The sequence below is a fragment of the Pollicipes pollicipes genome, unplaced genomic scaffold, assembly GCF_011947565.3.
Source record: "Pollicipes pollicipes isolate AB1234 unplaced genomic scaffold, Ppol_2.1 Scaffold_4881;HRSCAF=5763_pilon_pilon_pilon, whole genome shotgun sequence".
NCBI lineage: Eukaryota > Metazoa > Arthropoda > Thecostraca > Pollicipedomorpha > Pollicipedidae > Pollicipes > Pollicipes pollicipes.
This window is the reverse complement of record NW_023596576.1, coordinates 37638663-37665051: the sequence shown is the minus strand read 5'-3', so window position 1 is coordinate 37665051 and position 26389 is coordinate 37638663. Positions and strand designations below refer to the sequence as shown.

The 26389-nt window shown below is 61.7% G+C and overlaps 1 protein-coding gene across 1 annotated transcript in view; it reads right to left on the bottom strand.

Moving 5' to 3' along the window:
* Nucleotides 1-26389, bottom strand: part of LOC119100340 (dystrophin) — a 113950-nt gene that overhangs the window by 57841 nt on the left and 29720 nt on the right. Inside the window, exons 16-18 of the mRNA XM_037223443.1 lie at nt 20017-20122; nt 10654-10865; nt 5519-5673 (exon numbers count right to left, since the gene is read on the bottom strand). Coding sequence (XP_037079338.1) covers nt 5519-5673; nt 10654-10865; nt 20017-20122 — 473 coding nt within the window. The remainder of the gene's footprint in view (nt 1-5518; nt 5674-10653; nt 10866-20016; nt 20123-26389) is intronic.

The window sequence follows — 26389 nt, the reverse complement described above, 5'->3', positions numbered from 1 at the left end:
GACGTCAGTCTGACGTCTCTCTGAGCGATGGCGCAGTAGTTAAGACGTCAGTCTGGTCTCTCTGAGCGCGACAAACGCAGTGCGGTCATGATCCATCTACACGGGGGTTTGGGTTCCACTCAAGGCGCCTGGCGTTTCCCGCTCATTCGCCAGACAATGAGGAAAACCGTGGGTGGTTATGTCATGGCGTTGTATGACACGCCAAAAAAAGAGCCGGCTCCTTTTGGTTATTAGGCCGAGTCAAAATTGTCCAGCTTCGGGTCCCTTGTGTGACGGGGTCAGTGCTCCTACAACAAGCTCTGCTGATGGAGAACCCCAATCCCAGCGGGGTGGGAGCAAATCATTCCTGCGACCAAGCTGTCGGTGCAAAATAGTTTGTTTAGCGCCCTTAAGATAAAAGCTAGTGTGAAACAACCCTAAATGATATGTAACCGCGGCTAGCCAAAATGTGAATGTTAATATAGACTTCGGAAGACTTTCTTTCACTTTTGCCTTCGGCATTTTGCAATCAGTGTCCCGATATGGAACAAGATGCTGAGAAGCCAGCAGCAGACATGAAATAAGACTGCTGAGAAACCCAGCTGCAGATATGGAACAAGACTGCCGCGAAATCCAGCTGCAGATATGGAACAAGACTGCCGCGAAACCCAGTTGCAGACATGGAACAAGACTGTTGAGAAATGCCGCAGCAGATATTGAGCACGACTGCTGAGAAACTCCGCGGCAGATACTGAATAAGACTGCTGACAAACCCGGCGGTAGCCTTCTGGAACACAGGAGCGAGAACGATTTAGCCCACAACCATTGGATGGCATCGTGAATAACTTAGAGCGATTACATAATGAAATCATTATTTACGGAAGGTTGGTTATGCAGATTCCTCTCATCCAAGGACGAACAAATCCAATTATGGCACAGGCAGTGCAAACGTCGCATAAATTTTTCCAAAGTGGCAGTCGTTGATCAATAGCTTTTGCTTCCTTCTTATCATGGTATTTGGTCAAGTCAAGTCAGTCAGTAACGTGGCAAACCGTTGTCGGAACACCAAAACCTGCTTTAAGAGCAGATCTATTCGATGGGTAAGCAAAAAGGTGCTAACACAGCTGGCTGTGCCGAGACACCTCGCGCTCAAGAGCCGTGTATGACGTTACGCCGTATCCGACAATGTGGAGTGCCCTGAGAGCCATTACAGAGACGGCCATGTGGAATACAACAGGACAGTGACAATAAAACAAGTGAGCCACTGAAACCTAACGGCCCCTTGAGACTTATACGACCTTGGCTTAACCTATGAGACCGTGGTACCTCTGCTCGAGCCTAAGAATCTAGGTCTGCGCTGGACTCTAAGTCCGCTCTTTGAAGCGAGCAGCTCGTGGACTGAGCACGCTCCGCCATCTCAGACGAGCTCCTCAAGCACGAGCGAGGAGCCCTGGGGTCTAACCGACGGGGACTCAGAGCTGTGAAGAGAGCCCCGATTTGAAGACGGGGCTTCCTAGCACTACAGAGACCCTCGCATCCTGGGAGGGTCTCGAAAGCTGTAAGGAGTCAAAAAAATCGCTCAGATACCGCTGGTCTAAGCTCATAAAAAAGGATTTCGGCGGGTGATAGCGCCGCCACGGTCAGTACCGACAGTTACCATATGATTGTGATCAGGAGTTCACAAAGAGACGAGACAACAACTTGGCTTCGACAGGGCACCCGTCTAAAAACGTGTTAAAATCGTTAAGTGTCGCTGCGGTTACAACTATTCCGGGCTTCGAACCCTGTACTGATGCCTAGCGATCCGGCCCCTTGACTGCACAAGAAAGTGCCTGTCTAGAGAAGAACTCCGGAGACCCAATGATATTTTTGCAGTCTGAGAGGAGGCTCGCTGTCACATCTGAGTGTTCCCGGGGGCCTGAGCAGCACCACGTGCCGGCGCTCCTGAGAGCCTGAGCGGCACCACGTGCCGGCGCCCCCACAGGCCTGAGCGGCAACACGTGTCGGCGTTCCCGTGGTGCGTGATCACAGAACGGGTGATAGGTCGGTGCCCAGGAGTCGATCCCCAATCAAATACCCCCTCAGCCGGACGACGGAGGTCATGACATCATCGCGCCCCAATCACCCTGTCGTACCTGTCGACCAGGCGACCATTGCTAAACTTCGGACTTTTAACTTCATGTGATGGCATACGGTGCGCATGACCCCGCGTGCATCCACCCCGCTCGGCAAAAGTACGCATAAGTTTACCAGCAGGGTCTTTATGCCAAATGGAGGTGTCAACCACTTATGTTTGGGAACATATCTTAGGAACATTTAAGCTTTTAGAGGGTTTTCAGCCACCAGGCCAGATTTTTCAGTTTCCTTCCCTCGATACGGTGTCTAAAACATTGCTTACTAAATTGAAGCACTGTGCAACGAATCATGAATATGCCAGCACGACCTTCCGATACATCTTAAAACATTCCGCACATGTTAAATGAAACTGCGAGCAATAACTAACGCCACTTTAACAACATTGAGCAATGTCATTCGCCTTGACTGAAAGTCATTGTGAATCCGGTCGTCTCAAGACGGAGTCCCACACCACATGTAAACGTGGCATCGTCGCTCCCACCACGCGCCTCCAATTCCAACCCGCCTCCAGACAATGCCTGGAGGACGAGCGGCCAAACATAGTTTCCCTTTCCCACCGGTAGATGGCCACCACGGCACAAATCCTTCACAAATCACCGACTACACGGCGGAGAAACCATATTACTCGAGTTGTGATGGCACAAGAGATGATTTATCCCGACGAGAAGTAGTCGCCATTGAATGGAACTGTAACGGCCGGGCCGTTATTGCCAGCTCAGCCAGGTCGCTGGCGCGCCATCTATCGCAGCTGACAGGAGAAGGGGAGGGAGGCGGCAGCCGGTCGGGGTCAATATGGCGCGCCCACTGCCAGGCCGTCCGCCCGGCCAGTGACCCCGGCACATGCCGCCCGGCTCTCATCGGAGGGGTATGATCGCAGGCTGCGCCGTGCCGCCTCCGCCGTCCGGTACGCGGCCACGTGCGGTTAAGGGCACCCACCCACACGAGGACCAGGCGTCGTCAGAGACAATTTTGGGGCGTCAAGGATTCGCTGAAAACGCATACTCCCCGTGGATGAAGTTCAAGGATACGGGATAGCTGGAGTACAATGCGAACTTGGATAGAGATACTGGCGTTGACTCAGGCAGTCGGCACCACCTCAGTGCGTTGCATACTGCCAGCTGGGAGATGCAATCAAACATGCCATCCACAGCAAGGCATGGCAGCCGAAAGAAGACAACGAGAACAACCTAACCGTGTCGCGTCTCGGACGCCACACCTGTGTAATGTTATGGCCCCAGCGGTGACCGACCGAGGCCCGCGGCACGTGCGTCACCTGTCTTACTGAGCGGTGACCGACCGAGGTTCGCGGCCGGCGTCACCTGCCTCGCCTAGCTAACCACGCCACTAGAAGCGTAAGGCTGCCAATGTCGCCCAATTTAAGGGATTCTTTGTAAAGAGCGCCGTCGTGGCAAATGTATCCGCCTTCGTGAAATGACCAAAATACTGTGGCTTGCACGCTTCACGACCTAAGCCCTTTTTTCTCATATTTCATGTTTCAGTCTCCCCAGCGACGAAAAGCATAACTCGCATCTGTCATCTTGAGACCCGTTCCCACATAAGTCACTCTGGCCCCAAACGATAACAGATTGCATAGTGAAAGTGGTGTCATCCTGCAGCCCGCCCAGGTCGCATCATCCGCTCTAAATCGCGTACCACAAAATGCGCAATTTCTCTAAATCCAATATGAAACTGAATGACTTCATTTCGCCACGATGTGAATAGCTTTTCCTCTCCGGGGGCCCGGTCGGCAGACTTCCGCCCGTGTGTGTCTTGTACCCAAAGGCGTGAATGAACCTCATCATTTGGTGCGAGAGGCGGCCGGAAGCATTCTTCAGTGCCTGCCTCAGACGAAAGCACGCTGGTGTCACGCTTGTCACAAACATGCATTGTCGCAAGAGATCTTGTTTGGCGGATGTATTGTAATTCGCTAATTATAGCTGATGCGGGCCTGATGGGGAGCTGGTCTCTCGAGTCGTGGGTAAGGTAAGGTAAATGGGTAGATCGAAGCTGCCATAGGGTTACACGATTCTGCAGTCATAGCGCGGTTTCAACAGGTTCGCGCCGCAGTACGGTGGGTGGGTGACGGGTACGTCGGACACGCGGTGGGACGGTGCTCGCGCTGCAGTTCCATGGGTGGGTGAGGTGAGGGGTACGCTGGGTACGCGGTGGGATGGTGCTCCCGTCGGAGTCCGGTGGATGACGTGTGCGTCGGACACGCGGTGGGACGGTGCTCGCGCTGCGGTCCGATGAGTGGGTGAGGGGTACGCTGGGTACGCGGTGGGACGGTGCTCCCGTCGGAGTCCGGTGGGTGACGTGTGCGTCGGACACGCGGTGGGACGGTGCTCGCGCTGCAGTTCCATGGGTGGGTGAGGGGTACGCTGGGTACGCGGTGGGACGGTGCTCCCGTCGGAGTCCGGTGGGTGACGTGTGCGTCGGACACGCGGTGGGACGGTGCTCGCGCTGCAGTGCGATGAGTGACGGGTACGTCGGACACATGATGGAGCAGGCAGCAGTGCGCGTGCCGTTGAAGGACAGCTTGGGGCAAAAGTGAATCCTTGGCGCGAATAGCAAAGTACAGGGCAACCGCCTGGGGCCACACACAGGCAGACCGGGTTGCTAGAATGTTTACCAAGCCAACCGAAACGTGCCGAACGTGAGCGCGGCCGCTGCTGATGAAAGAACATGTGAGTCAGCGCGTGGTATGTCAGCTGTCGGATCATTCCGCTGTGATCTGCTGCGAAAACACGCCCACAAGATACGCTCGGCCTCTTGCGGCCCGTACCGCCGCTACGAGAACAGGGCCGGCCCTGCTCCGACCCAGCCCGACACACAGCAGGCCCCTGTGGCGGCGTTCCGTCCCCTCCCAACGTCACACCCTCTCACCTGGCGTTCAGGCTGCCGTGACGGCGCCCCGTCCCCTCCCAACGTCACACCCTCTCACCTGGCGTTCAGGCTGCCGTAACGGCGCCCCGTCCCCTCCCAGCTTCACACCCTCCCACCTGGCATTCAGACCCCTGTAGCGGCGCCCCGTCCCCTCCCAGCTTCACACCCTCTCACCTGGCGTTCAGACCCCTGTAGCGGCGCCCCGTCCCCTCCCAGCTTCACACCCTCTCACCTGGCGTTCAGACCCCTGTAGCGGCGCCTCGCCCCCTCCCAGCTTCACACCCTCTCACCTGGCGTTCAGACCCCTGTAGCGGCGCCCCGTCCCCTCCCAGCTTCACACCCTCTCACCTGGCGTTCAGACCCCTGTAGCGGCGCCCCGTCCCCTCCCAGCTTCACACCCTCTCACCTGGCGTTCAGACCCCTGTAGCGGCGCCCCGTCCCCTCCCAGCTTCACACCCTCTCACCTGGCGTTCTGACCCCTGTAGCGGCGCCTCGCCCCCTCCCAGCTTCACACCCTCACCTGGCGTTCAAGCTGCTGTAGCGCTGGTTGACCTGCTCCATGGTCCGCTTGATGTGGCGCGTGTCCTCGCGCTGGCAGCTGGCGATCAGCTGCTGCGTCAGCTGGCTGAATGCCTCCATGCGCTGCTTGTACTGGTGCACCTCCAGGTGCAGCGCCTGGGGACGGGAGCGCGGCGCTCAGTGACGGCGCGCAGGCAGCTGCTGCGCGACTGTGCGGGACCGGCCAGTGCCAAACACCAGGGTGACCACCGCCTGTCAATGTGCATGAAAGATGAACCCAACAAGACCCTGATTACAGGCATACGCTACAGCAAACTTAATGGCTCAAATACAACAAAATGGTAATGGACTGGTTTTCTTTTGAACAGCCAGATGAAAACTAAACTTGAATTGAACAATAAATAATAGGCATCCAAATTGACCACCAAAGGCATACAGCTAACTGAACGCGGTCCAGTGCAATCACCTGTCCATCGAAATGCCGTTACACGCGCAAGTTTCCTTACGACCAGGCGCAAAATTGCCCAAGAAGCCCAACAACTTTTAACACAAATCACCGTTATCTCTTCCGGCCAGCCTTTAGCGACGCGATGTGTCATCAACCCCAACTTCCCCCTTGCCCCCCCCCCCCCCCAAAGGAAGTAGCACTGCTGGAGCGCGCTTTTTAACTTCTGAGAGCATGTGATGAGCTGCTCTCAGCCGCTTTCCGAGACTTGTGTAACCTGCACCGCACCATTCGCGCCATTCCGCTCCTCGAGTGCCCCGGCTTTATTTAAATCCACTAGACCTCCTGCTCCAGACCTGCAACCTAATGTTCCACAGCCGCTTGTATAAAGCAAGGAATAAATACACTCCACATCATTATCAGTCATACCCCACATCATCCCAGATTTCGCATATTACACGGATGAAACACAGCACCTGGGACCCCAGCAGCCGGCTGGGACCACAACACAACCAGCGCACAGCAGAAACCGGCGTTACAGCGGCCTGGGCGGCGACACTCCACGACCCCGGCGACCTCGGAGGCCCCGAGGCCCCAACCAGGCCCTCTGCGTGGCGACAGATGGTCGGCGCACGGCGCACGTGACGACAATGGCTGCCGCCGCGGGCCGCGCCGCCCAGTCAGCGGCCAGCGACGCTCGCCGCCCGCGGCCGGCCATATTACCGCCCGCGGAATGCATGACATTAGACAGCGGCGGTGCGCACCCGCCAAATGGACCAACTTGGCGCCGGTCTTGACAACGGGCGCAGGCAATACCGGCGCTGAGTGGGCTGGCGCCGGCCGTCGCCATCCGCGTGAGGGCGCTGTCTCCGAAGACGGCCGAACGGCGACGCTTCTCATGCAAGCACCACATCGTGGCGACTTGCATGGGCTCCCGCTTAAGCTACTTTCAACATGAACACATCATGTAGATGATGGTGAGTTTGCAACTTTCGTGCTCACATCATATGCCTCAAATAGGCGAGCAATCAGGAGCACCGAGGTAGGCAGGCCGTGCAGATGTTGAATCGGACGCGGCCTCGCCACTGCTGTATGATCAGCGGGGCCTGGTCCACGCCTGGAGCGGCGGGCGGTCGGACAGCGACACCGCCGTACCAGAGCACACTGGCGGTCACGGCCCGCTGGCAGATCCGGCAGGCCGCTCATCGGAGCTCACCGCCGCTGCCGACCAGCCTCTGAGCCAGGCGGACCGGCCCGGGCCGCAGCCTCACTTGCATGGCGCCGAGCGCGGCGGGGCGGCTGGGTCGGGCTGGACCTGACCGGACTCGACCGGCGCGGAGACGGTCCGGTCCAGGCACCGGGCGGACCCCGTGCGCCTCGCTCGCGCCCCCCCCCCCCCCCCCGGCTCCGGCCAGGACGGCCACAGACCGGCCAGCGAGCGAAGGGCGGCGGGCACCGCCGGTGAGGCGGCGGCCTGGGTGGGCCGCTGGCACGGCGGTCAGGCGACGGCGGCCTCGTCCACCCCGCAGACGTAACAGGCCCACCGAGCGCAGGATGGTACCTCGGCCGCTCACGCACGGTGCGAAGCCACCCCGAACGACCACAACGCAACTACCAAGGAGGAAGAGTCATGCCAACCAGCACCCCACGCAAAGACGGAGTAATCAAGCTAGGCAGCCCGACAGAGACTGATCAGCCTTCAAAGCAGACTAACCAGCCCATCTCGGAACAGTAGCACACTTCGTCCGCCAAGTTGCGCTCTAATGACTCGGGCCCACTGTGAGCCACCGTCGGTCGAGAAGAACTACGCATACTCATCAGTCCCACCGTAATGAAGACCATCCGAACAGACGCCCCCGTGCTTGCCGAAAATGGAAGCCGGTCAATATTCCAGGAAGACGGTGTATCCCAACATTAATAAGCCAGTACCACAACTCAACATATCCCATAGGCCAGTACCTGGCGACCCGCCCATGACTAGTGGCCTATCACGTGCCCATATACTGAGCGTACGCACGCATGAACCACGTTCAACAACCAGCCGCATGTTTCAGCCACATTGGACGCAACTGCGAGCCGCGGGAGCAATCGGACACAAGTCGATACACCGCCCCAGTTTTTAGGGGGCTCGGGAGAGCACGCGGGCCGTATGGATCAGAGTTACGGACACTTCCAGGCCTTAAACAGCCGTCCGTGACGGCAGGCGTCGCACATAAATCGCGGCTCCCGCGGCTGCCACGGCGGCGGGGCTGGGACGCCCACGGCGTCGGCGCGTCCAATCGCATTACCCGCCTGACGGCCGCCGACGAGGCCGGCGCGTCCGACCCCACGCGGCGTCACCGCCTCCGCCCGTGCACCTGTGCATGCCGCGTGCGTCTCACTTCAGCGGCCCGCGAGCGGCGGCGACGCCGCGCTCCGGCTCCGGCGGTGGCAAAGAGCGGCCCGGCTGACGCCACGGGCGGGCGCAGCCGCCTCCAGCAGGCTGAACGACCCGTACCGCCCGGCCCGGGTCCGTGGTGGGTGGTGTCCGCTCACCGGACACGCGCCGCACACGGCCCCGACCTGAAGCCGTCCCCCGCGGCCGGCGACTGGCCTCTGGCGTCAGTCTCCGCTGCGGCGCGAGTCCAGAGCCCGGCGACCACATCCGCGAGTCAGCGGCCGTCCGTGATCAGTCCAGACGCCACCCTGGTGGCCGCCTCCGCTCAGGGATCGCTCCAGCGTCCAGAAGATAACGGGCCGGGTCGGTCCCAGCCCTGACTCCGTCCAGAGCCCAGAACACAACACGCCGCGTCAACCTCGACCCCTGGGTCGAGGGCCCAACCCATAGGCCGCAACCGACCGGTACCGACTGCAAGGCCAGGCCAGAGGACACCGCCTGGCGCCCATCCTAAGCGCCGCTGACGGCGCCCGCGCTGGTTCGTCGCTCGGGTGGTACGTGCTCCGATCTCGCCGGATACGGGCCGGGGCGGCGGCGGCGGCGATCGCACCTCGACCGGTCGGCTGTCGCGCGCACCAGGCATTTGATCAATCGGCCCCTGGCGAAGATCAATAGGCGCGCAGGGAGCTCGGGGAGCTCGGCCGCCGCCGCCGCCGCCGCCGCCGCCAGCGGCTAGCCGACTCGGCTCGGCTCGGCTCGGCTCGGCTCGGCTCGGCTCGGCTCGGCTCGGCTCGGCTCGGCTCGGCTCGGCTCGGCTCGGCTCGGCTCGGCTCGGCTCGGCTCGGCTCGGCTCGGCTCGGCTCGGCTCGGCTCGGCTCGGTTCGGCTCGGCTCGGCTCGGTCCGGTCCGGTCGGCCTGCGGGAGCCGGCCGCTCGGCTCCTCCGTCACGGCCGGCGCGGCGCTGCTCATCGACCCGGGCGGCGTCGCTATCTCGGCGCGCTGAAGCGCCGTCGAGCACGCCGCTCACATACGGGACGAGCCGGCCGACGTGCCAGACGCGGCCCGCGCCGCCCTCTTCCGGCGCCCCCCGTCGGCGCAGCAGCTGGACGGACGGACGCGTCTGGCTGCCGGCCGATGCTGGACATCGATTAGCGAGTGTTCAGGCCAACTAGTACCCAGGTGAGGTTGCAGGGTAACTAGTAGCCGTGGAGATCGCAGCCGGATACTATCGTCACGCAGCGGGGAGAGCTGGAGTGAACTGCTCGCCTTCGTCGGTGTGCGTGGCGCACTGCCACCAGCAGCTGTGCGTGGCTGGCTTCTGGCGGTGGCCCGGTTCGCCCAGCTGACTCGTCTCGTCCACACCGCAATGTCGGCGCCGTCAGGGCGTCCGTCAGGCCGCCCGAGCCACGCCGGGCCAAGCCGACAGCGCCAGACTGCGGTGCACCTCCCCCCACCCCCCACCCCACCCGCCGACGTGGGCCCCGGTCCCGCCGCTTCGGCCCAGCCCAGCCAGCCCAGCCCCCGGGCCAGTCAACAGCTGTCCACCCGGCGGCCAATTGTTTTCGCGCTCGGCCAGCGGAGCCGTTCGTTAAAAATGCAGCGGCGGACGGCGTCGGCGCCCGGCGTCCGAGTGCAGCGCCCACCGCTCCGGCGCGCCGCCGCTCCTCACACTGCCGTCCGACTAATTACGGCGGCAAACGCCCGCGTGGGAAGTTCGCCGATAACATGCCACAGGCAATCCAAGTTGAACAATGATGATAGCTCAGACGAAGTACTGCTCGGACGTCTCGCGGTCTTGCAATAAGGCGCCGAAGTAGGGGAATCAAGGTAGCTTCTTCTGAAGTGCACACTACATCCCGATTACAGGGCCGATACGCCAGCGGTGCCAATGGTGGCAAACTGGGTCTAGAGAACACTGGCCTGACCAAGACTTGCTGCAAATGTGTTCAAGTTCAATTATCGTCAGTGCCATGAGTGCAGCTATAATCCAAGAACAGCTTAAATGCCTGCGACAAAACGAGACCCCTGGGAGTACAGCCAAGTGTAATCCCAACACAAAATATCCCGGTCCATTACCAAATAGTGTTCCAACACGGGCCATCAGCCAGGTGATCATCATCCTCAAAGGCTCAGGGCCCCTCATCCTCCACGTGATGACATCCCCAAACCTCCCACCTCCCGGACTTTGGCGCGCCACTGATGCAGTAAGCGCCAGCGTGTTTGCTCATGGCGCCAGGCGTGACGCGTTTAATGGTCATACAAAGTCTGCCACGCCGCGGCCGGGGCTCGCGTCATCGCTGGCGACGGGACTCACCTTCTGCTCCTTGATCTGCGCCTCCAGCATGTCGGCCGTGTGGCCCATAGGCGGCAGCTGATCGACGCGCGTCTCCAGCCGGCCCAGCCAGCCGGCCAGCTCAGCCCGCGCCGCCTCCCAGCCGGCCGAGTCCAGCCGCGCTGTCTCCAGCTGGCTGAGTCGCCGGTGCACGGCCGCCTCTGTCTGGTCCCAGCCCTCTCTCAGCTGGCTCACTGTAACACACGGGTTACGGTCAGGTCAGCGGCACATGGAACCCCCCTAGTCTTATACGACCCTCGCCCGGCGATCCCCCAGTCTTACTACGGCCCTCGCCCAGCCAACTCACTTTGGTACACAGGCCATCGTCCCACGCGGCGCGCACGACACGGTGGAGTGCGGATCGGCGTCGGATGAGCCGCCTAGCCAGTGACCACCAACGGTCAGCGACCCGACCCGCACACGGCCGGCCGGCCGACGAAGGCCGTCGCTGGCGGCGCGCCAGCCGGCCCACCGGGCGAGGCGGAGGAGGCCGGGCAGGCGCCGGCGGCCCGGCCTGCTGACTCGGCGGAGTAACAGGTGCGGGCCGAGCCGCTCACGCCCCCCGCCACCGGTGGCCCCGACCTCGCTGACGTGGCCGGAGGGGCGGCGGTGACGCGCTGAGGCGGCCGATGCCCGGCCTGTGTCCTCCCCCCCCCCCCCCCTGAGGGAGCCGGGGCCCGGCCTGGTGTCCCCCCCCCCTGAGCCGGCCGATGCCCGGCCTGGTGTCCCCCCCCCCTGAGGCGGCCGATGCCCGGACCTGGTGTCCCCCCCCCCCTGAGGCGGCCGATGCCCGGCCCGGCCTGATATCCCCCCCCCCCCCTGAGACGACCGGTGCCCGGCCCGGCCTGATATCCCCCCCCCCCCCTGAGGCGGCCGATGCCCGGCCTGGTATCTCCCCCCCCCCCTGAGGGGGCCGATGCCCGGCCTGGTGTCCCCCCCCCCCCCGAGGCGGCCGATGCCCGGCCTGGTGTCCCCCCCCCCTGAGGGGGGCCGGGGCCCGGCCTGGTGTCCCCCCCCTTGAGGCGGCCGATGCCCGGCCCTGGTGTCCCCCCCCCCCCGAGGCGGCCGATGCCCGGCCTGGTGTCCCCCCCTGAGGGGGCCGGGGCCCGGCCTGGTGTCGCCATCGCTTGATGCGCTGACGGTTGCATATTTAGGAGCGTGGTGACTGCGTGGCCACTTGACACGCTCGAGAACGGTCGCGCTCGCTGAAGGCCGCACACCACATCGAGCATGCGATCAATGTCAGGGGTGGGAAGACCCGGCTGACAAGCAATTGTCCGACATAGAAACCCAGGACTCAGACTCAGACTGGCCGCACATCGCTAGCCAACAGCGGCGCAGGGACACGACGCCATACATAGCGTTGTACGCCTCTGAGCCCGCCCAGACGGGCGCCACACCGGGCCGTCTCCGTGCGAGCCGGGGCAGCGGCCGGATGCCGAGGGGCGCCAGCCTCGAGCGCGGCGGCGGAGGCCGCGGCCCGCCGACTACCCGAGCGTAGTACCGCGCCCGGCCCGCCCTGTAAGCCAGGCTAGGTGAGGTCAGCCGCAAGCAGGGTGTCGGCACGAGGCGCCGCCCGCCGGCCGTGGACACACGAGGGGACGAGCCGAGGCGCCGCCCGCCGGCCGTGGACACGCGAGGATGGGACGAGCCGAGGCGCCGCCCGCCGGCCGTGAACACACGAGGAGGGGACGAGCCGAGGCGCCGCCCGCCGGCCGTGAACACATGAGGAGGGGACGAGCCGAGGTGCCGCCCGCCGGCCGTGAGCACATGAGGAGGGGACGAGCCGAGGTGCCGCCCGCCGGCCGTGAACACATGAGGAGGGTACGAGCCGAGGTGCCGTCCGCCGGCGGTGGACACACGAGGGGACGAGCCGAGGCGCCGCCCGCCGGCCGTGAACACATGAGGGGACGAGCCGAGGCGCCGCCCGCCGGCCGTGAATACATGAGGAGGGGACGAGCCGAGGTGCCGCCCGCCGGCCGTGAACACATGATGCGGGGACGAACCGAGGCGCCGCCCCTCTTCTGTGCTGCGGCTGGCGGCGTGACAGCCAAGAGGCCGGCACCGCGGACACGTGCGCACCACACTCACGGCGCCAGCGTCTGGACGGCAGGCGACGCCCATACTGGCCAACAGCCGAACAGCCCACGTGTGTAAGCGTCACACGGCATGTTCTGAAACGCGCGCAGTCACCATCTCGACGGATGTGCTGTATCGGACGAAGTCGTCTGGCATGTTAAGTATGTGTAATAATTATACCATGTCCAAGCATCAGCTGGTGGACGACAGGCGCAAAAAAATATTTTCATGAAAATAGATCTTACGGGACCGTTCAAAGCCGGTTATTCAAACAGTATTGGGGAATCCCAAGCGTGTTGTTTACAGCAGTTTGATGTTCTTGTTTGTTTATCCGGCCTTTGAAGAACGGCAGAGCATCAGTCAAATGCTGAATGTTATCCAAACAGATCTCACTCCAGATGTTTACGACTTTCTCGGATGATAATGCCGGATTTCGATGGGGACAGTCTGCCTGAGACAGACGCGGGAAATCGCAATGCCGCCTAAGTAGGCTAGCCGACGACAACCTACTCAAAATAGCTCCTGTTGCCTTCCCCCCCCCCCCCCCCCCCCCCCCCATCGGCCCAAGTTCCACCTACGCACCACTGCGAACATCGATGTTGCTCATGAGCGCCAGACCAAGTCCCAAAAGCATGGCCGGCAGCCAGTAGCGGCCCAGCACATATCTCTCATGCTCCGAGGCCGGCTCCCACCAGTCGTCTGCAGCTGCACAGCGTCGTTTGTGCACGGCCATTCAGCTGAAAGTGGCCGCCCCCCGAGGCCCGTGAGTGGGCCGACCGTCCCCGGAGGAGCGTCACCCGCTGGCAAACACGTCCGCTGCGGCGCGCGCGCGCGGCTCTGTCCTGGAAGGAGCTTACGCACTTGAGACCGGCTGTCAAAACCACTGCAGCTGAAAGCGATACGCTGAGAACACGGCAGGCGCGCGGGCCGATCTGCCGCGCTCGACGCCGTCGATGGCATCGAACTCGGTGGCGACAGATTGAAACATCACTGGGCGACCATCGCCGTCAGGGCGTCGGTGAGAAGCGCAAACGACACGGTCAAGAGCGCGAGAGCGCGTCGTGAACGCTTCTTGCCCGGGGGAGTGAACGGTTCTTCCCCGGGGAAAAGCAGACGCCAAGAAAGCCTGCATCAGCGGTGCTATCACGCGGTAATAACTGCAAAGGAAGCATGAGCGAAACTTCAACACAAGCCGGGATGATGTGTTTTGAGTCCATTCTTCCAATGCAACGCCACATACCTGGCATTAATATTCAGCAATGTTGGGGCTGAAGTTGCACTCCACTTACATATCGAAGCTCTGCCCATGACTGGGCTAGGCTCACACCCGAGACAAGCGCCAGCTGAGTTGGCGACATGAGGCGAAGCAGCCGCAGTTGGACAGACATCAGCGCCTGGTCTCCATTCCCATACCCATCAATCCAGGCCGCAAAAGAAGGCCCATTCCATCCACAGTCAGACCGGTGGAAGTCGTCTGTGAGCAAGCTGGGCACTGGAGTCCCACAGACACCCGCCGCCGTCGGCGACAGAGGCGCTGCCGTGGGGTCCCACAGACACCCGCCGTCGGCGACAGAGGCGCTGCCGTGGGGTCCCACAGACACCCGCCGTCGGCGAGAGGCGCTGCCGTGGGGTCCCACAGACACCCGCCGTCGGCGACAGAGGCGCTGTCGTGGGGTCCCACAGACACCCGTCGTCGGCGACAGAGGCGCTGCCGTGGGGTCTCACAGACACCCGCCGCCGTTGGCGACAGAGGCGTTGCCGCGGGGTCCCACAGACACCCGCCGTCGGCGACAGAGGCTGACAGGGGCGCTGCCGTGCACCCACCATCCGCCAACACCACCATCACCTGTCACTTTGGCCGACAGGCGGTACCTGCCGGAGCGGCGCACACGCTCAACACCGCCGCGCCCATCTGCGCCCGGCGACATTTGCACATGACCTTTGGCGGATGCAGCTCGCCGAGCCCGGCGTCCCGCCGACGACCAGCCGGCCCGGACCGTCACACAGCCCCCCCCCCCTCCCCCCCCCCCCCCAGTGACGACACAACTAGCCAGCGCAGCCACAACAGTCCCAACGGCGGGCGGTCGCCACTCCGCCCGCGCCGGAGACGGGCAATGGCGTCATGCATTTCGCATGAGCCTATTACAGCGACGGCCTGACCGGCCGACGACGACCCCGTGTCGACGGCTGGCCCCCGCGATGGGCCTGTTGATCCGAACAGGATACTGACCGCGCGCGCAAGGCCCCCTGCCAGGTGTTGGCGCTTGATCCGGACGACACGCGTCATCGGCGCGCTTCCAAACGGGGGACCGGGCCGCACGCTGCCATTCGGCTTAAGCGGCGAACGGCTAATAGGATTGCATCACACTGCAACGGGCTTGGATTTCCAGCTCTGGGAAGGATCCGACTCAGCGCCAAGGGGATTGGCTTTTTGCCCCCGGTCCGTGAATAGGCAGTGGGGCGGCGCGCCGGCCGGCCAACCGTCGACATCTGCGCAGCCGACGTGCGCGCGGCAGCTGCGGCTCGGACGCCGACGCCGGCGGGAGCATCAGGCCAGCGGCGATCGCGCGTACGTCCGCTGCGTCCGCTGCGCCCGGCCGGCGCCCGGCGCCAGCGCACGGGAGCGCGCCGTCCGCGCCGGCCGGGCGGCGGCGGCCCCCGCTGACATTTCGGCTGATCTCGGCGTGCGTCTCATGACATTTATCGCCCACCTTCTGGACATTGCCACCGCGGTCACGGACTCCGTCACACGGGAAATAACGACAAATAGGTCCCTGGCGTCCCAAAGGGGAGCTCATGGTAAGCCACACGTGCTAAACGACACAGCCAATAGCACAGACACCACAGATATCAGGAGATAAAAGCGCTTGCACGCAAAGGGTCAGATACAATGATACAACCTTCCATATTTGGCCGCCTGGCTTGCCGGAGGAAGACGGCGCGGCGGTGTCCGCAGCCAACTGTGAGCAATCATGCGGCCTGAACGAGCGAGCGCAAGACACGAGGGATGAGCATTCCAGCTGGTGACCCTAACGGCCGCCGCCGCCAACCATCGACCAGTGGTCCGAGCGCGCCCCACTCCGGCCGTCAAATAAATATCCTTTTATGACTGATTCCCCTCTGACAGTTAAGTCCAGTGTGGGCATATTCATAAAACCTAACGGATCATTAGAGGCTGATTAAGCTGCAGGGCGGCACGCCAGCCGCTCTGACGTCACAGTCGCCGCCCTATTAATCGGGACTGGCGGCCGCTTTAATTGGGTCCGCCGCGTAATAACGCCGCGGGCGGCGGCGACCGCTGTCGCCGACCGACCACCAGCCCGGCCACGACCGGCCGCCGACAGAGAGCGACAGAGAGAGAGCGAGCGAGCCGACATCGACCTGCCGGCGAGCTCAGAGTCGCCGCTGCCAGCCGGGGCCCGGCCCGCCGCCGCCGGCTCCGCCCACCGCCCCGCGGCGGCGGCGACGCCACCCGACACCGGCGGGCCGGAGCTGCGCTGTCGCGCGCCGGCCCTGGACCTGGCACTGCCGTCCCTCGTGTCAGCCCACGCCACCGCACGGTCACGTCAGTCCGAGCCGGCGTGAGCTCGGGGTCAGCCGTGCCATTTCACTCGAGGCTCGCAGCGGTCCGGTGCTGGCCAGAACCAGCTGGGGGCCGGCCGACGCCGGCGGCCGGCGCCGGGCGGCGAGCCAGCACGCGCCGCTCCGTTCCGGCGGCCTGATATAGCGGCCACTTAGCTTTAACTGGCCGAATAAGTACGTCAGCGTGAGCGACGGCTGGCGGCGCGGATCCCGGGATGGGCTGCGCCGGCCGGCCGACCGGGCGCGGCTGAGCGACGAGCCCGAGGCCAGGACAGCAGCCGGGTCAGGCCGGGTCAGCGCCCGGCGCCCAGCACCTACTCCGAAGAGCGCCAGCTGGCCGGTCTGGCTCAGGCAGCCGGGTGACCGGGTGCCAGCTAGGCGTTAGCAAGATCACGTGCCAAAAACTAGGCGTGCTGTTGGAGTGCGATGAAATCGTGGATAACAACGAAAATGCAAATGTCCTCAGGTGGCTAATGGCGCATGCGTCATTAAACATTTGTCTCATTTCCGACGGCTGTGGGCGTCCCCACATTATGCAGCCCGAGTATCGGATTACATTTGGAATTTCATCCAGCTCGTCAGGCTCGACACCAGTAAAATTGGGTGATTCGCCCGTCCAATTCCTGGCGGGGTGCTCAGCCCGACTGACAACACGTTTAACTCCGCCACACCCCGCGGCTGCTGGCCCATGACGCGGCGGCACCGCGGTCCGCCGCGGCCGCCGGAATTTCCGGCGCCGAATCCCAGCTGGCGGCCCCGTAATCAGGCGCCGAACAGGCTATCAGCGCGGCGCACCGACACGGACGCCGGCTCTGGTCCGGCGACGGCTCCATCAGCGACATCTGGGACGCCGACCCACCCCCAGCCCGCCGCCGCCCCCGCTGCCGGCCGCGCTGCTATCAGTGCCCGACGCTCTCGCCGCGAAGGGCTATCGGGGGGGATAAAGTGGCGCCAACTTCCCGTGTATCGACCGGGGTGGGCGGCCGCCGGCGCAGCGGCCACCGCCGGCGGACGAGCCGTGTTTCTCCCGCCCGCCGCCGCTCCTCAGTATTCTGGCCACGGATTACCGGGTGGAAATGGTAACGTTGTTATTACCGGCGCGGCCGCTTCATAAACAGCGGCAGCGGCGCGAGACGTCGGCGGCAGGCCGGAAGGGAGGCGGGGAGGCGGCACCGGAAGGAGGACGACAGGGGTCAGGTCGGATCGCACGGGCGGAGACGCAAGCCAGCCGGTGACCCGACCAGGGTGGCGACCCTGCCGAGGACCACACAGGGAGGATAAGCCATGGATGCATCCGTAGTCAAACTACACCGTGCGGCCACGACGAAATCGAGATCAATCACGAACGCTGACATTAGCAAATCCGGCATTGTCAAACGAGGGTGGAACTAATTGCATACGTACGTCTAGAAGCGTTTACGTTCCTCCCTAACATTTCTGAGCTTTAACATGGGCACAGCCTTTGTTTAGCAGCGATTGACTTCAAACTATCAGTCATCAGAAACCTCCGAGTAGAGAGAAGAATGTCTACCTGCGATATCAAGCTCGGGTTACAGACATCCTCGATCCTTTTGTCGACAGCGTTGAGCCTAGCCAACCTGTTTGTCGCTGACACCAGGTGTTTGATGCCGCTGATGCGCTGCAGGTGTGGCAGCCTTCCACCACAACCTAACCCCACGGGTCTGAGATGAGCGGCAAGGGAGATACCACATATGCCGCGTTGGGAGATGTAATTTGACTGGCACATCAGCTTGCTACTTGCCAGTCTAGAAGCTCAGCCCGGGCCTGAATATTTCATGGCCGGAATCTACTGAATGGCAGCACAACGTGAGCTGCTTAAGCTGCGGCGGCGGGGGCGATTACGTAATGCACTGTATGAAGCGCAGGCAGCTGGCACGGTGACTCTCCCGTGTACCGTGAGACAGGCAGCTGGCACGGTGACTCTCCCGTGTACTGTGAGACAGCCACCTGCTATGGCGACTCTCCCGTGTGCTGTGAGACAGGCAGCTGGTACGGTGACTCTCCCGTGTACTGTGAGACAGCCACCTGCTATGGCGACTCTCCCGTGTACTGTGAGACAGCCACCTGCTATGGCGACTCTCCCGTATACTGTGAGACAGCCATCTGCTATGGCGACTCTCCCGTGTACTGTGAGACAGGCAGCTGGCACGGTGACTCTCCCGTGCACTGTGAGACAGCCACCTGGTATGATGACTCTCCCGTGTACTATGAGACAGCCACCTGGTATGGTAACTCTCCCGTGAACCGTGAGACAGCCACCTCGTATGGTAACTCTCCCGTGCACTGTGAGACAGCAACCTGGTATGGTGACTCTCCCGTGAACTGTGAGACAGACACCTGGTATGGTGACTCTCCCATGTATTGTGAGACAGGCAGCTGGTACGGTGACCCTCCCGTGTACTGTGGGACAGGCATCTGGTACGGTGACTCTCCCGTGTATTATGAGACAGGTCGGGAAATGCAAAAGCTTCATCACATGCTCGAGGCCCCAGCAGTCTCACTTCCCAGAGTCTCCAGCTCTTCTCCATAGTCCAGGTCTCGTCCTCACGGTTGACATGTCGTGCCATAGCTTAGACCATACGGCCGACAGCCCGCACCTCCACCGACAGCTAAAACCACCCTTCACCTCACTCCCAGAGACCCCAGTCGCCCCACGGCCACCAGGAGGTCCTGACAGTTCGGGTCGCGTCTCCCAGTTCATCTCCAGAGCTTGACCTGAGAGGTCACCCCACGTCCCCATGGCTCAGGTCCCAGTCCGCAGTCTCAGAGGCGGATCTCGTCCGCACAGTTCAGAGCTTGACCTGAGAGGTCACCCCACGTCCCCAGGGCTCAGGTCCCAGTCCGCAGTCTCAGAGGCGGATCTCGTCCGCATCAGTTCAGAGCTTGACCTGAGAGGTCACCCCACGTCCCCAGGGCTCAGGTGCCAGTCCGCAGTCTCAGAGGCGGATCTCGTCCGCACAGTTCAGAGCTTGTCCTGAGAGGTCACCCCACGTCCCCAGGGCTCAGGTGCCAGTCCGCAGTCTCAGGGGCGGATCTCGTCCGCTCAGTTCAGGACGCCACAGCATGGTTCAGACCTCGTCACCATAGCACTCACTCGCTTTATTCACTGTTTTTATATTTATAGTCCATACCCCTTCACAACCAGATCGGATCCCTCGCTCATAGCCTCCCCATAGGTATATCAGGACCTGGAGGAGGATATTACGTATCCCAAAAGTAGTATACCCCAAAAAATTACGTGGCCCAATAGTTTCTAACAGAAAGATGCCAGGATTCCAAAGGTAGATCCAAGATCCCATAAAAACATGTTTTGTACTATACGACCCCAAGATCTTTTTTGGGCCTTCACACATGTCTGGTTTCTTCATTTCCGGTTCGCCGCCCCACCATCCACAGCTCATCCTGACAGCTTCCAGCAAAGGCATTGTCCCACTGCTGTCCCCCGCCCCCGACAGTGGCCGGCAGTGACCGCCCTGCAGATGGGACCGCTGCCCGACGGCCGGCGGCCAGCGGTCAGCGGCCAGTGCCCTGGACCTGGCCGGCCGGGCCGGACCAGCGCCCTGGGTGGCCGCCGGTCGCCTCGGGCCAGTGCCCTGGACCTGGCCGGCCGGGCCGGACCAGCGTCTTGGGTGGCCGCCGGTCGCCCCGAGCCGCTCCACCGACCTTTAGTGTGCACCTGCTGCCGGTTGGAGTCGTCCTTCAGTCCGTCGGCGGAGTTGACCAGATCACTCAGCTGGGGCTTGCGCGACTCCAGCTCGCGTAACACGTTCTGCGGGACGGGAAAACGGTCAGGGCACGGTCACGTGACGGCCACCTGACCATGAACACCATAATCAGGCAAAGGCGACGAAGGTGCAACGTTCCCCAGCATACCCAACGCGTTTATAAAAACTGACCACTGAGTGAATCTATGGAATGGCGTCTAGGCTGAAAAAAACTCCCCAAGAGCATGGGAGTGGTAAACACTGGTCAATGAATCTGGACTATCAGTTAATTTTAAAAGCGCAAACAATGATTAAATGACTGAGTAGACAAACTCGTCTTGAAATGAATCGTTGGCAGTGCGATTTAGCAGCAGCGATTATCAGAGGAACGCCACAGTCGGCGTTCCACCCACGACGTGCGGGTGAAGCATAATGAGTGTCGTCGGGAGGCCTTCCAACCCTGGCGTGTCCACAGTGTCCACAGTCGCCAGCCATCAGCGGCCGACGTGCGGCGAACTGTAGCAGACTGAGCCAAACACCCACAGAGGAGACATCTGTAGCAGCCGCCGGCCGGGCCCCATATCCCGCCAGACTACCGACGAATATCGCACAGAAAACCCCGGCCGCCGAGACGATTTATGAGCCCTGGGGCGATTCCGTCGCCCGGTTTGAGGCGGTGCAGACATCGGAGCGTCCGCAGGCTGAACACCAGCCGGGGAAGCGGTCTGAGATCGGCCCCACAACAGCACACTTGGGAGGCATCCGGCGATGGCAAGGACTGGCGTCCGACCGGCATCCGGCGACGGCAAGGACTAGCATGACGGGCATCCAGCGACGGCAAGGACTGGTATCCGACCGGCATCCGGCGACGACAAGGACTAGCATCCGACCGGCATCCGGCGACGGCAAGGACTGGCATCCGGCCGGCATCCGGCGACGGAGAGGACTAGCATCCCACCGGCATCCGGCGACGGCAAGGACTGGTATCCGACCGGCATCCGGCGACGGCAAGGACTGGTATCCGACCGGCATCCGGCGACGGCAAGGACTGGCATCCGACCGGCATCCGGTGACGGCAAGGACTGGTATCCGACCGGCATCCGGCGACGGCGAGGACTGGCATCCGACGGGCATCCGGCGACGGCAGGGAATCAACCCACGGCTTCATTACAACGTACAGCATGGCAGAGATCACCAGCACTCAGCAGTACAAGGCGGCAAGCGGCTGCTGAACGCGACAGCATGTCACGGAACATGTGTGGTAATTTGGCAGCGGCACCACCAGCAGCATACTCTTGAACATGAGTCTGTCGCTGCGACACCAGTTTGACACGTTCTGCTTCCGGAGGGGATAGCGTGAATGTACAACGGTGATCCAGCATTGATGGCATATCCGTTTCTCTACCGTCGTTCTACGCACTAACTTTGACAGCAGTAGGTCTGAGGCAACGTCGATTTGAGGAGGTGGTAACAGTCCGTCTCCCGCAACTCCCAAACTCCCACAACTCACAAAACTCCCACAACCTGAACACGGGCGCCAGGAAATCTGTAAACTCGAGACGCCAAGGCAGCACTGGTGGGGACGATGCAACATGCAGTGGTCATGCCCTGTCTACCGCGCACGCGCGCCGCCAGCCACTGACCCAAGCAATTCCACAGCGCCCTGAATATGCTGGCCCTCCTCATGCCGATTAGCTACGATCTGACGTCCTGATTCCGATTCATGATAGACCATGGTTTCGACATAATAGCCGATGGTTTGACAAACTAGCACATGGTTTCGCTATCATATACCATGGTTTCGAACGTAATAGCACATGCTTTCGACATAAGAGCCCGTGGTTTCGACGGACAGCGAGCTAATTTTGAAAACTGAAAAGTCCCTTCAAATCAAACCGATTCGACATTTTTCCTTCCACACCCCGTCAAAACACTGTTCGGGCAGTCACAGTACGCCCACCGCAAGCGCCTCGTCAGCCCATGTCCGGCTGTATCGGAGTCGAGGGAACCTGTTGCCCAGGAGCGCGGCGGCCCGTCCTCGCCGGTGGTATAACTCGGCACCGGAGCCCCCCCCCCCCCCCCCCCCAGCAGTATTGGGCACGGGGGGCGCGCTGTCTGCATGTGGGTCATTGGGGCTTTACGACACGCTCAGCTGCTGAAGCTATATGGCGTCGCCCGTCTGGCAGGAAGGGAGGCCAACGCGGGGAATCGAACGGAAGCCGAGTTGACACGACATCGCACAGATCGATAATGCATGGGAGTGACGACGATCAGTTATTTTCACTGCCAAGTGAAAAACACGGATGCCTTAACAACGGTAAATGAGGTCCACGCTTCAGCTAGCCTATGACAAAGGCATTGTGGCTCTTCAAACGCATCCAATTTAATAGCGATATTCACGATCTAAACAACACGATCCAAGGTCTGCGGGAGCACCGGAGCGGTGCTCCTGAGCGGAGCGGAGCGGAACTTACCAAATGCCTACACAAAACTAATTTTTCAGCTATCACGCTTGGCACATTCTGTTTCTCACGCCGCGGCTACACCACACGTCTCCATACGGCAGACAGTCCCTGGCCCGCAGCAGGCGGGACGGCCGCTGCTGATGACTGCCGTGCATCTGATTTTGGGAACGTAAGACTGACAATGGAACGAGCTTGCTAGCCAGCTGGTAATTCAGGACAAGCACAACAGCCTTCTGCAATCGGTGCGAAATTAAAAAAACAACTACCACAAACGTTATGTAATACGATCAATAACTTGAAACTCTTAAAAATATGCCACGCTGGATAGATAAAACACACCTAGGGAGCTCCACTGATGAGACGAAGAGCCCCGATCTTCCCACACCATCCGACGAAAATCCTTCACTGATCTGGGTTTCCGTGCCAAGCAAGGTGCTACAATGAAGCCCGAAATCGACGGACACGCATCGACGTTCAAGACGGCCGACACGACGCCGTCCAAATCAGTGAACGATTGGCCGCGGAGCTGGAGCTGAGCGTCCAAGACCGCCCAAATCAGTGAGCGATTGGTCGCGGGAGCTGGAGCTGAGCGTTCAAGACGACCGACCCGACGCCGTCCAAATAAGAAAACAATTGGTCGTGGAGCTGGAGCTGAGCGTTCAAGACGGCCAACCCGACGCCGTCCAAATCAGGGAACGATAGACCGCGGAGCTGGAGCTAAGCGTCCAAGACGACCGACCCGACGCCGTCCAAGTCAGGGAACGATAGGCCGAAGAGCTGGAGCTGAGCGTCCAGCCGCTGATTAAATATACATCACTGCTGGCCAGCTCAAGCCTGGCGCGGCCCACCCTCCCCGCACGCAACACGGCGCACCGGGCAACAACACGGCGAAAACAATCCACGCTGACAGACGCGCGCCGACCAAAGCCGGCGACGGTCGGACGCCGAGCAGCCCCGACGGAGTGAAGGACATGCAGGCTAACGGGCCGCGACAAACGCTGCTGCCTCTATGGAGGGTCCAGTAATCCCTGATAAACAGCTGCGCAAACCAGCAGTACAGTGGCCGTCGATGCGCTTTCGAAAACGAGCGGCGAAAAAGCAGCAAATGCGTCGCGCTGCACACAAAACACGACATCGACCGACCGACGCGACTGACGCGAAGGCAGACAGAGTCGTACCGACAGCAAACACAGCGACAGGAAGATCACGTTATAGAAGAAAACACGGAAAAAGAATGACTTTGCGACATCAAGAGGGCATTGGGCGATAACTGAGCGGCAGGCGGCACCAGGCCGCGGCGGTCCAGCGTGCTATCAGACCAATCGCCGGTGCACCGCGGGCCGCCCTCACGCCCGTTCCATCTGCTCTGGGACGGCCCCTGGCACGCCTGTTGACCGCCCTCAGCGAATTCACAGCCGTAGACAGGCCGGCCGACAACCTCCAGTTAACCTGCCACATACGCCCTGCTGGAGCGGCGCGCGCTCCACTGCGCCTGCTGCGCCCCAGACCCCGGCCCGGCGGCGGCGGCGCCATCCAGGGCAGGCCCTGTCGTCGGGCCACCACAGGTGCACAGGTACGACGGGGGCCGCGCTGGCGGGCAGACTCACGCCATACTGGGCAGCAGCGGCGGCGGCGGCGGCGGCGGCGGCGGCGGGCGGCGCGGCGCGCTGCTGGCCGCCGCCGCCGGCCGGCCCGTTGGCCGGGCCGCGCTGCCACATGGCGCTCGGCGTCGGCGACTCCCGGCCGGCGGCGATCGATGTGCTCAGGTGCGGCCGCCGCCGCTCTCCGCCACGCTCGCGGCGGCCGACGCACCCGGGCGCGCGCGGCCGCGCCGGCTCGGCCCGCTACACTGCCGCCGCCGCCGCCGTCGCCACCCGCCGCCGCCGCCGCCGCCAGACTGCGCGTCGGCTCCCGTATCGACGTGCGTCGTCGCCGTCGTCGGCGGCGGCGGCACGAGGACGGTGGCCGACGTCACCGCTTTCCCACGCGAGCGGCCGCCGGTCCGGCTGCCTGCTCACTCCGCGCCGCCGAGCAGGGCCGCGGCCGACCGCAGGTGCGCGACCGAAGCGGGGCCGCACGGCCGGCACCAGCGGCGCATCGATTCGGACGCGGCCGAGACTCCGTCTCCTCCTCCGACCCCGCCGCCGGCGGCGGTCAATCGCGCCGGCTCGGGTACCGCACCGGTGATTGCCTGACGGACGGGTCAGAGCGCCGCCGCCGGGCCGCGCCGCCACCTCTCGGGGGCACGCCGCGGCTCATCGGCGTCGGCTCATGGCTGCATCGATCATCGCCGACTGTGATCTCGTGACGACGCTGACGCTGATGGACGGCGCCGTCAGCCACATCGCCAGCAGGAGACGGTCAGACGTAGACGGAGCTGAACGGGCCGCGCCAGCCGGGCCAGCCCGCTCCACGGCGCAGGCTCAAAACGAATCTCCTCTTAACGCCAGCCTGGCGCTCCATTAATCACGCATCGGGGGTGCTCGTTTCGTCCACACGATCGGGTGTGCTCCCCAAAGCGACCGCATCTGAGCGAAGCATTCCACCAGACGGCCTCGGCCGAAACGGGCCGCCGGGCTGAGCGCTGGCCACGTGTACGGTACGCGACGTGTGCCTGCGACGCACACTGTCCCGCAGCACGCGCCGGCCGACCGGAACAGCATACCATGACGCATGGAGATGTCGACACCACAGCGGGGTAATGCGATGGGTGTCGAGGCGTCGCAACGACCACAAGAAGAGAGGAGCAGGTGCAGCCGCAGCTTCATCAACGGAGACACGATATCAAACTCGGGGACATCGGAAGGAAGCGATGTACATGCGGCCTAGCTCCTGTCATCGCCGCATGCATTGCATAAACTTAAGAAAGTCCCAACTAAAAGCGTGGGCAACATTTGAAGGTCAAAACTTGGCATGTACCTCAAAATGATGACGCTTCAAGAGACTTTCATGAAAAGTGATGTGGTTCGTGACCCTTCTTTGTTCTCAGCCCTCGCACTGCATTGTTCCCACCCTCGAGCTGTCGCATCAAACCGTTCATGTGAACTCACACTTTTTTGTAATAATTGCACAACCGTTTTCGCGGACTTAATACAGCTCAGTGACTGCCAACACCTTCGACATATCATGCACTTTCAGGTCTAGGTCATCTTAGTGCACTGATTCAAACAGATTTCGACTAAGCCGTGTTGGACTGAACGTGTCACTCCTCATCGCCCTGCTATCTTCGTCTTATCGCTTCTTATTGCATCGCTTATTATCGTCTCCTTATCGCTTCGCAACCCGCTAATGCTACTTCAATATTGAATAGCACAGGAAAATCCAGTACAGATCAGTCAAAAATGCGCCAATAAAGCAGCAGGCCGGAGCAAGTTTAGACCAGGAGTCATTGGACCTAGGCAGCCTGTAATCACCATTGCTGCGAACAGCCAAGACTGTCTGGCCGTGCTTTGTTCGTTTTTCATCCCCCCTCGTCTCACAGCTCCTTACTGATTAGCTTAATTCACACTTGACATATTTACATGTGTACCACTTCCCATCTGTCAGTATCACTTAGCTTTAAAAGGGCACCGTACACCGCCAAATAACGTGAACTAAACTTGTGGATCAATGCGCCATCCTTCCTAACCAGATAATGTGTTCTCGACACCAGCAATACGATGTGTCCGAGCAAGTCATAAGCGAACATGGTAAAAAAAAATGGCGTCGCCAACGCGAAAAGGTCATGACCACGACGTCAGATGCAAAAACGCCTGCGCGGGCCTTCTTCAAAATCTCGACGGCCATCAAATGTACGCAGTTTTTTCTCTAGCTGAATTCTGTTCCAATATCGCGGGGAACTGCTATCAGCGCCCCCCCCCCCCTTCC